This window comes from Leptosomus discolor, chromosome 14, assembly GCF_034619465.1.
Source record: "Leptosomus discolor isolate bLepDis1 chromosome 14, bLepDis1.hap2, whole genome shotgun sequence".
Classification (NCBI taxonomy): domain Eukaryota; kingdom Metazoa; phylum Chordata; class Aves; order Leptosomiformes; family Leptosomidae; genus Leptosomus; species Leptosomus discolor.
In genome coordinates this window covers 6,418,704-6,429,592 of record NC_141404.1, presented here as the reverse complement: position 1 = coordinate 6,429,592, position 10,889 = coordinate 6,418,704, and the positions used below count along the sequence as shown (strand labels likewise).

General features: G+C 48.0%; 1 protein-coding gene across 3 annotated transcripts in view; it reads right to left on the bottom strand.

The window, feature by feature from the left end:
* Nucleotides 1–8,713: 8,713 nt before the first annotated feature.
* Nucleotides 8,714–10,889, bottom strand: part of INTS1 (integrator complex subunit 1) — a 29,223-nt gene continuing 27,047 nt past the window's right edge. For all 3 annotated transcript variants that reach the window (XM_086473343.1, XM_086473342.1, XM_086473341.1), the window contains exons 44-47: nt 10,569–10,639; nt 9,935–10,026; nt 9,709–9,818; nt 8,714–9,279 (exon numbers count right to left, since the gene is read on the bottom strand). In XM_086473343.1, coding sequence (XP_086329469.1) covers nt 9,164–9,279; nt 9,709–9,818; nt 9,935–10,026; nt 10,569–10,639 — 389 coding nt within the window. In that variant the 3' untranslated portion in view covers nt 8,714–9,163. The remainder of the gene's footprint in view (nt 9,280–9,708; nt 9,819–9,934; nt 10,027–10,568; nt 10,640–10,889) is intronic.

Here is a 10,889-nt window from a genome sequence, read left to right as displayed (position 1 = left end):
TAATGGCATTTCTATGACATGATATGGATAATATACATTAATATATAAATACCTCACAAATAATTCAGTGTGTTTTCATTTCATCAACAATCACTGGCCAATGTATTTACTTTATGGTAAGGATTATACATTTCATTATAAATGGCTTGCTGGGCATGTCAGCAACTTTTACATCTCCATTCACTTTATTATTAATGGTTTCCTGAACACTAACAGCATAATAACGCACACAATGCAGCATGAATATTTGATGTGGCATCTATAGTCTCCCATTTATCATTTATAACAGGCTACAAAAACATTATAAAACATTTATTACAAATTTATAGATCACTTTATACTAAAACAAAGTTGTGTTATAAATACATTATTAATCCTTTATGCCATTTATAGGAATCCCTTGTAATAAGACCGTAGCATATGTTGCTGCACAACCGTAACAAGAACGGCGTGGCAAGGAGGAAATATGGCATGGTGAGCCTGCTCCCGAGTACTGGGTGTATTCTGTGAAGGAAAGCATAAACATCTGCACTCAAAATTAGACAGAGTACCAAGGGACCAATCAAAAGGAATGCTGGATTAACTCAAAGCTGTGGTTTTTCTTCCCCTCCCCTCAAAAAAGATGCATGCTTTCTTGCAAGTTGGAAACTTGCAGCGCTGGAGCCCTGAAAGCTGAGCTGTTGAGCTTTGTTTCCACACCACCTTTTCATTAGGTTGATAAAATTTGCATAATTTACAAAAAGCCAACTGGCTAACGATAGGCAGCCTTTCCCATCCTCTGTCATCACATAACTTAGGGGCTAGTGAGAAATAAAGAGGATGCAATGGGTTTAGAATACACATTTGTCGGGCTTCTTTTTGTAAGTCCCCAAGACTGTTTTGTTTAGCAGTGTGCATCCCCCTGCTGGGCTTGCAATCTACGTAGTACAGCACTGGGAAACCAGAAGAAGAAAATGATGTTGAAAATGGAGTTGTTGACAATTGCTAGTGGTACAAACAGTGAAAATCAGCTTCTGAGCCCAGCTTTGACACAGCTGTAGTTAGCCCTTTCCGATTTAATGGCCCAGATGGGGCACGGCCCAGGGAACATATCATTTTTTAAAAATATATTTGTTTAACATAACAGTCTGTCTTCTAACAAAGCTGGCTTAATGAGTCAATGTAGTTAGTCCCTTCTCATTACCTTGTGCTTTGGGAAGGGGCAGCTGGGGCTGGGTGGCAGGGGACACAGACCCACGGCGTGGAAAGCCAGGCTGGACTTGGAGAGCAGCTGCGATTTTCTGTACGTCACAGGCCACTACATTTCACCTCGTTCCTCCCTGCACTGTGCCTGGTCATCTGTGTTTGACCGAGACGGTCGTATCAGAAAGGCACCCAGGCTTGAAGACACCAGAAGAAACTATTAGTCACTGGCTCCAAGCTGTGCATCTGAAGAGAGGGTTAGGTTGGGGGTGCAGCCCTTGGTACACCAGGAGAACCAGGTCCATGTTATATGCGATGGTGATTAAAATGATATCATTGAAGGAGTTAGCTAAGGCAGCCATAGTATTACTACTGCCCCAATAATGGTTTTACAAAATACAGGCATCAGTGACTTGTGCAGCCTTCTTAGTTGGCGATTAAGGAGAGCTCTGTGGGAGTTTATAGCTATGATGAGTCTTTAATGCACCAACAGCTAAACTAACAAGCACTAGAGGGAGGGATGGGGCAGGAAGGGAGCAGAGCTGCCCATGAAGCTGCCTACCCATTACCCACAACTGCTCTTCTCCCAGGACGTTCCTCATGGGATGATGCTTACAAATCCTTACTCCGGATTGCATTTTTGCCTTCGACATCTTTTCCTTGGAGGAGCCTTAGATGGCCTCATGCTGTTTTGTGGACACTGCCCACACTCACTGAGCTTCTCGCAGTGCTGCTGGGTGAAATGCCCCACCTGCGATGCGCTGCCGGCTCACGGAGCAGAGCGCGTCCTGCGAGCGCAGTGCCTGCTCCCCTAGATCCCTGCCCAAGGCATGTTTGGAAGCTCGTTGGAGAGCATCAGTCCACAGACATAGACTGATTTATTCTTTACTTACAGACACTTCTTCTTTTCTTTCTCTTCCACAGTCCTTTTCAGTTCTCTTCCTAGCTACCAAACTGCAATGGAGAAATGCTGAGTGCTTCCTGACGGTTGCTATGACTATGACCAGTGGGGATCACCCTCTGCCATTACCTCTTAAAGTTATCCTGGTTCCCCTATGCAGCAGCCTGGACTTTCCTGTTAGTAGAGAAAAAAATTAAATATATGACTAGGACCGCCCTAAAGCCCACAGAAAAACAACTGATGTTTATTAGCTTGAGGACTTGAGGGAGGGGGAGTCGATTCCTTGTATCACACAATGTGGGGCCTCACGAAGCTGAAAATCAAGTCATGCATTTGTTTTTTTTTTTCATAAGAGAGCATAACATCATAGAGAAATCACATCTTTTAACTACTGTGGGAAATTTGCTGATCAAATTGAGCTACTTCATAATTTTGCTGCAGGCTGTTTGCAGGGCTGTTCACTTCCAACAATGGGAAGTGTGTGTCATAGCCAAGAGCTCTCACATGTTCACGTGCCAATGGCTTGTATTAAATGCAGAGATTCAAAATGAGAAGGAAAAAGTATGTGTCTCATCAGTAACATGCCTCATCAGCTCTCTCTTCCCAGAAGGCAGCCAGGCTGACTCCACAGAGACAGAAAGGCCCACGCCAGGGAAAAGAAAGCCCCAACAATTTCACAGCTACTCACACAGAAATGCTTCCGCATGATACCCGCCTCTCCTCGGAGTCTGGCTAGTGTGACCTGCAAAGTAGCAGAAAAAAGTTATTACAAAATTCAAGTCTGAACACGAATTTCCACTGAAAGAAGATGAAAGTGAAATGTGAAGTTACTGGAAGAGGCGCTTTGGTAAATCTCTCCACGACACATGCCTCCGAGAAGTTCATAAATGGTAAATCCATTATCCTAAAACCTCAAAGGACCAAAACCAGTGAGCATCAAAGTGTGTCCTGTCACCCAGGTATAACACAATGTCACATGAAAAAAGAAATAAGTCTCTCTCCCTTGTCCCTCTGGCCTGCTGGCAAGATGACCTGCTGGCTTTCCTGTCCCCCAAAACAGTGAGGTGGGGGGACAGGCTAGAGGTCAATGTCAGAAAGTTATTTCCAGGCAACAAGGATGACAGACTGCTCACACCTACACACCAGGTGAGAAGGAAAAATGAAAAGGCCATCAACAGCTGCTTGGTGGGTCACCAGAGAGTCGCAGGGAGCTAAAAGCAGCTCTCCAAGGGGACCGGGGATGGCGTTTGTTTCAGATGATCTCCCTCCTCTTCCCAGGAAGCTGAAACAGGCGGTGATGATCCTCCATCTTTGGACTGCCATGGCAGAATGCTCCCTCCAGTCCTCCGGGAGCTGCAAACTTGACCGTTCTTACCAGAAAACAAAAGTGAAGATGTGTTTTGCTGATCAAAACCTGTTTGGATCACGAGGTTAGGCAAAGTGACCCGTATCTATCATAGCATCACCATGGGAGCAGGACCCACCCTGGAGCAGGATCTGGCTTGGCTGCTTTGAAATGCCGTGTCTTATCAGCAGAGCAGAGTTTAAAGCCTGAAAAACCAATAAAATTTGTTAGTGATTTAACAGTGTTAACATGCTGAAGCAAAGAAGCGCTTTGCCTCTTCCAAGCACGTTGTGGACATGAATAAGTGAAGTCTCCTTTTCCTGGAGGTGGGGGTAAACAAGGTCTTGTTCTCATTTCACAGGAACAGAAAGGCACTTGCTCATCATTCAGCTTATTGCTGACCTCCAAAATCCAGCTGGAACTTCACCCAGAAGAAAGGTCGGATCTTACCTCAGGTTACTAACTTGATAGTAATAAAATCCTTGAGATGGCATAACTTTAAAGGCCAGAACTTTCCACTTTTGCGCTGAATTGATGTGAAAAACTACAAATTGCCTTGTTTTCACCCAGACCAAACCTGAAGCACCACATGCCTTACCTGGGGGAGAACAGGGACTCCCATAAGAAGTCTATGGGAGTACAAAATTCAAACTCTCTCTCTCCAGTCCTAGCCTGGCAGCGTGGTCCTCCAAAGCCATCGGCACCTGCGTGTCCCTGTGTTGCTGCCTGGGTGGCTGCAGTGGGTGCAGAACAGAGGGGCAGCCCGATGCGGGGGCACTACGAGCTCTGCAAGACAACTCATGGTAGATGTGTTCAAGATGTCCTGCTCACCCTGTGCTGAGAGCCCTTAGGGGTCTCACTGCTCTCCAAAGATGTTCCCAATAAAACCATAAGCATCACTTTGGATTTTAAATCTCATTACTGTTTTTTTTTAAAAAAAAAGAGAGAGGTAATTTTATTACACTTATGGTATGTTTTCCATTATTTGAATAACTGTTTAATGCTAATAAGACAATTAGCAATTCTTACAGCTTAATAATTACCCAGCAATGATTGGCCTATTGTAGCTTAATGAATGTTTTAATTGTTGCTGGGGGTCTTGAAGTTTTTTGCCCAGTATCTTCTTGCGTTAGAGATGCTGTTAATGCAAACAGGGTTATGCCCAAGGCAAGACACCACCAGCTACAGAGGACAGGCAGATATATTATTATAAAGGTCTCTTGAATTTAAAAGGAGGGGAAAACGCAAGCTCTATATTCTGCTGCTTTAGGGCCAAATTATCTAAACACACAGAGAGGCAATGCAGAAATGTAAAAATCAGTCCACCTTAGGCAAATGCTACTCCTCTAGAAGCTGGCTTTAACGTACCCAAGGCTACCAAAGTCTTGCCATTTTTAGCCTTCAGTGAACAACTTCTTGAGTTAAGTGTGAATCATACCATCCTGAACTGTGGTATGGCCAGAGGGAAGTTAATTGAGGCCAGGCAGAGCTGGGATTGCATTTGTCACTGACGGAGGTCACAGACGAGGTTGGCTGGAGGAAGAGGGTGGCAGGGCCCTAGGGAGCAATCCCAGGAATAGACTCCACAGCCCACATTTACACACAGACGATAAGTAACGGAGATGGAGTTTTTCTCTCCTGGTTTTTTTTGCAAGAGATTTCTTGCATGCTGCTCCTTGCAAAGCGAGGCTTCTCTTTGTCTATCCTCCCTCTTTTCTAATGGCTGGCAAAACGTTGGTGCCTTTAACCCTGAAATTCCATTCGTTGGCCGTTACCTGTATACCTGTCCCTGCATTTCCACTGTTGACATAGCGGGTCAGCAGATTTGCCCCTGAGCTTAGTGCTGGACTCTTCCAGTTCCCCAATGTCAAGCATGCCCCACAGGCAGCTGCCACTGAGTCAAGAGCATACAGGCACCTCCCCAGTTAGTCATGCCCTGCTCAAGGCCAAATTCATGTGGTGCTCTAGGACACCCCTCACAGTTCCTGGCATGCACAACCCTGCCCAGGGCTGGGTCAAACAGCTGCACCCCTGCTCCGGGGCATCGGCACATGCAGGGGACCGTGCTCCCAGCCACACTGGACCTGGCAGGAACAGGATATGGTCAGGCTAGAGGTGCCCACTTGTGCCCAGCCAAGGCAGTGAAGGTGAGTCCATCACGTACATGCAGGATAAGCGTCCATCTCCCTCCTGAGGCTGCCACATCTGGGTCATAAAACCATGATGTTTTGATCACAGGTCATAAAAACATTTGATCTTCGCAGCAGAGAGCAATAATTTGCGGTAGGAAATTGCCACAAGAGGTGCCTGGTGTTTGCAGGGGATTTGTGAATCACTCAGGCTTGTAGGGTATGGAGGTGGGACCTGGTCACCTCTGTGGGGAAGCAGCTGGACTTTGAGAGAATTCAACATGAATGCCATCACAGCATGGGTGAGGAGGTGTCTTGTCCCCCTGCTCCCAAGCCTTGGCTCTCCCACTGCAGCCTGCCTGCAGCACACCACCATGTCCACCTCAGCACGCTGGGGCCTGTTCCCAGTCTGGCTTCGGCTATTCCTGCATTCCTGCCTTGTCCTTGCCATGCGGTGCCTAGCAGAGGGGCCCTGGAGCCCCTTGGCTGCTCCAGGGCTGCCCAGCTCCTCCTGGGCTCCCATCGTTCCCCAGCGCTCTACCACCTCTGCCCAGCGCCAGCCATGCAGGCACCAAAGCAGGGCCAGCTGACACACAGGGCTTGTGCCAGCCCTGCCCGGAGCTTTGTGCAGCCACAGGATGCCGAGCAAGCCTGTAGTCAGTTTTTCTTCCCCCTAGAGCTGGGACGGGATCCACAGTTTGCCTGAGGAAACCAAAAGCCTTTCCCCCAAGCCAGCGGTGAGCACGTTCCTCAGCCACCAGCCCCAACAGCCCATGGCTCTCCTAGGAAGCTCTCCACTACAGCAGACCGGGATTGAGAAGTGTCTAAGCAGTGATTTTGCACCTTTTTGGGACATGTCGTGTGGAACGCAGATGGGAGCAGTGATTTCCACTGGGGGAGCCATGGTGGCCCCACAGGCTTGGCCATGAATGACCCTGCAAACCTCCTCACCACTCCTCTTCTGAGCAAGGCACAAGCTCTCCTTGAAGACAGAGAAGACCCCAGGAGGAGCCTGGCAGATCTGTGACGGATAACGCTGTCAGCTCAGCAGGGATGGGAGGAGAGAAGGTGCTCAGCCAGGCAGAGATGAAAGTTACAGAGCGACAGTTAAAAGGCGGGCAAGTGTCAGGGCATCAGCAAGGCTGTTGTTAGCTGGTTTAGAGCTGTCAGGGCTGCCTTCGCAGACACGAGGGACAGGCTCCTGCCCCAAGCTGTCTCTGCACAGCCAGGCACCCTTTGACAGCCCTGTTCTCAGCCCTCATCTGGTTTCAGTGACGTGCTCCAAGCCAAGGCAACCTGCTCAGCTCCACTAGGTCCAAGCAAAGGGTGGCAGCAGAACAAATGCATCATGGGGATCTTCAATACAGCAAAAAGGAAGGAGATCAACAAATAATAGATGCTGCTTTTTTTATTGGGAGATCTATGGGAAGGCTCAGCTCTGCAGAGTAACTTCCACCCACGTTCCCTCCCTTTGAATTTGTTTCCTGATCTCGCAAAAGATGATTTCTGCTGCTGCTGCTAAAAAGATGCTCCTTCCACCTTCTCAGACACACTTCTATTCACACTGCTCTGCAAAGCCTGGCCCCCCTGGTCAGAGGGGTCATTAGGTAGTTCTGCCAAGATCCAAGCAGCCCCTGCTCCTCCAAACCAGGCATCCTGAAGCTGGTTTGCTCTCACAGCAGGCATCACCAAACAGAGTAGAATTTGGGGCCAACCACACAATTTGGTTTTGCCCTTAAATGTTTCTAGTTGCAGCCCTGGAGCGGGATTTCTGGAAAGCCACACCTGCAGGCAGGATCTTCACCAAACCACCACTACTTTGACTTGCTGTCTTTGTGTGGTAACAGTCTTGAGAAATTTTCCTTGCTCCTTGATTCAAAGGCCTGTGAAAAGCCCTTTTCCAGCCAGTCCCACAAGTTCCCAGCTGCTCTAGGCCCATGGCAGCCCCAAAAGGACTACCTCCCAGCTCTGACAAACTGAGCAGTACCTTAACGATGTCTGATAAGGGACTAAGGTAAGAGAGCCAGAAATCTCACTGGGAACCCTTTAGACAGGCGTTAATCCTGCTGTCACTGAGCCCCTCAGGAAAACCATTTCACTGACTTGATCTTCTTCAGCTGTTCCTCCACATAATTTATATGTAGCTAATTGCCACAGTACTGGCTCTGGATGTGAAGCAGATGCTGCTGAGGAAAAGAGCATGTTGCATCCGTTAAGTGACGGCTCCAATATCTTTATTTAAAAAAGTTAATGGGAAGTTCAGATCTCTCCCTTTTCTTCTCCATCTCTCTGCAAAGCCAACCAGCCATTCATTCATATTTTGACAGATTAGCAAAAGTGCTCAGCCCTGGCACTCCTCATTTGCAAGAACGGACAATATTTCTCCACCCGGTCACCCATGAGGCCACAACTGTCCCTGCCACCAGCAAGGAGATACAGACTTATTTACAGCTATCTATAAAATTCCTCCAGGACCTTTGTCTTTAGAGTACTACAATGATTCCCTACAAACAAGTGGAGTGCCAGAGGAATAGAGACAAATAATGTGGAAGCCAACTGGTGACTTTAACTAAGCGAGACTGGAGAACTAGCATAGGTGGCAGCTATTTCTCTGGAGCAGAGAGAAGGAAGATATCTCCTTTTCTGTCCTCAAATGACAGTAGGCAAATAAGCCATCACCCCTATCAACAGACAAGGGCCAGTGGTCAGAAGAGTCACAGGGAGGAACTGGCAAATCCCAAAGAGGAAACCCAGCTGCTTGTTCGAAGACTCCATTGTGACAGCGGCCAGCTGCTGGGATGGTTGCAGATGTACCAAGAAGTTTGCTTTATTTGTTTTTAAATAAAAGTTTTCTAAGGAACCTCTTAAAAGCTGTCCTGTCAGCAGCTGGTGCTGACCAAACTCATCTACGATACCCCAGTGACGCATCTAAACCTCCTCCATTTCCTGCATCTGCTGTAAAAGGCCAAGATAGCTCTGCAAGCATTTGGCCACGGAGGCAGGTCTTCCAGAGATGCTTTGTCTCGACTAACAAGAGGCTGAAGAGCAGGGGGAGAGGGATGTTAAGCTACACTGAAGGCAGCACAGACCAGAGAAAGGCACAATGGAAACAAAGAATTTTAATTAAAAAAGAAAGAAAAACCCAACCCACAAACACCCACCCCCAGAAAACAAAGTGGTCTCTCCCCCTGCACAGATCTGCATGTTCCCTCCAACACAGAGAGTGCAGAAACTTCAAATGCAAGGGCCAGCACTCCCTTCTGCTCTCCCAGCAGCTCTGCCTTCTTGGAGAGACAAAAAAAAACCCAAACAACAAATCGACAGCCACTGCCCTAAGACTCCATGAAGAAAGTGGTCCCTGTTTGGCACAATGTTCAGGAGATTTTTCTCCCACAATAATGACATCTTAGCCAGACAGATGGATCCTTGCCATTTCTGATCTTCAGTCAGCACTCTCCTTTTCCAGCACAGTCTGGCCTGCTACATCACCTCTATGATCCTCCAGCACATGGGTGAAAATACACTGTCTTCTTACAGGGCTTCAATGCAGCTGATGAGTCCAGTTAAATTAATTCCCCTGGAAGTGGAGTTCCCAGAACCACACATTCATATCATGGCCTCCATGTGCAGAACCTTCAAGGCCTCTGAAATCTGAGAGCTGGTGTCAATCTGACCGTACATCCCCACCAGGAAGGCCCTGTGCAGTAACACTGCTGCGTGCTCTGTGAAAGGGAAAGACAGCATGAGGACTGTCCCGCGAGCTCCAACGTGCAAGCAAGAACAATTTGCCAACAAACACTGGGATGAACATTTGCAGCTGTGCAAGAAATTCCCTCCACCCATAAGAACAAGGCACAATCCACCCTCTAATAGCTCCACGAGCATGTGATCACTTGAGGGATCACAACTCAGAGAAAATCTTAAGGGAGTAAATCCACTTGAAGGAAGCCTTCCTTGTCTCTATGACAAATCTCCCCTGTGATGCTCAGGCCAAAGCTACTATTGACATAGATCACCTGCGAGTTTGAAGGCCTGGGTCTAGGCAACACTGACCTGTGGCAGCTTCCCAGGGAGGCCGTTCCCAGCACAGCAGCCTGGCTTTGACCCTTGTGAAGCCAAGCACAGACCAAAGGTGGCAGATATCAACCTACCTTGGCAAAGGAGGGTGTATTCAGGCAGGTTCCTCAGTGCTGTCTGCACCACCTCAAAGTCTCGGCTGCCAAGGCAGTACATGAAGGTGGGAAGGAAGTCTGCAGCAATGCTGGGAGTAAAACATGACAGTGTCAGGACAGTCCAGATCTCCATCAACAGGCGTGCAAGACGGGCAGCCAGTGTCCGTAAGTGACTCAGGACAGCCTGAGTTCTAGTGGTCCTCACCTGGGGTTGTTCTGGATGGAGCGCAACGCCAGGCTGAAGGCCAGATTTCGGCAGGACTCCTCTGATGAACTCATCAGCTTCTGTAGGCTTGTCTGAAAGACGACGCACAAATTAGGGTCACGGGGCCATCCAGGGAGCCCAAACTCCTCAGACGCGCATGACTACCCCTCCAGCACCAATCCAGCCCAACACACATCCAGCAGGTACTGGCTGAGCCAGGAAATCCCTCTCTGTTAAGAAGGATTATCCTGTTTTTGAACACTTTCAAGCACCATTCTGTAATCTTATTCCACATGGGACAGCTGAGTTTTCCCTAGGCTCCAGTGTTTTTGACAGAGCTGTTCTGCTCCCTCCTTGCCCCAATACTGGGAAAAGGACAGAGGGTTAATTCTTCCCCTGACATAAAGAGAAGTTAAAGCGGATGATGGCAGACCCAGTATGCAATGGACAGAAGATGGTAGGGAAGTAAGTACTGCCTGCTGTCAGAAGGCCTAACTGAAGAAAAATTTCACCTAGTATGCTGCAACAACCACCAAAAAGTAGAGGAAGGGCAGTACTGAAGTTTGCTGTGCAACACAGACCCTGGTGAAAAGAATCTCTTCCTTCCAGTGTCAGTTTGGACAGTAATACTCACAGCAAAAAAGGAGAGAATTTCTGGCCTCCGTCTGGACATCTCATCGATGTCTGTCAGCACCTCCAGGATGTCTGGTGGAAAACACAGATTGAAAGGGGTGACTGGAATTCACTGATCCAGCAAAGGATCTTCTTTTTCCCTACACATCCAAACTCCCAAGCAGTCAAGTTTCCCCACCTGCACACAGAGCTAGAGTAATAAAGGCAGTTCTTCAAAAAGGATGAGAACAGGTAGGTCACATGCCAGATAAGCACATCCCAACCTGTCCAGGCAGAGGTCACCAGCACTGTCATGCCACAGGCAAGGGAAGTGGTGGAGTGT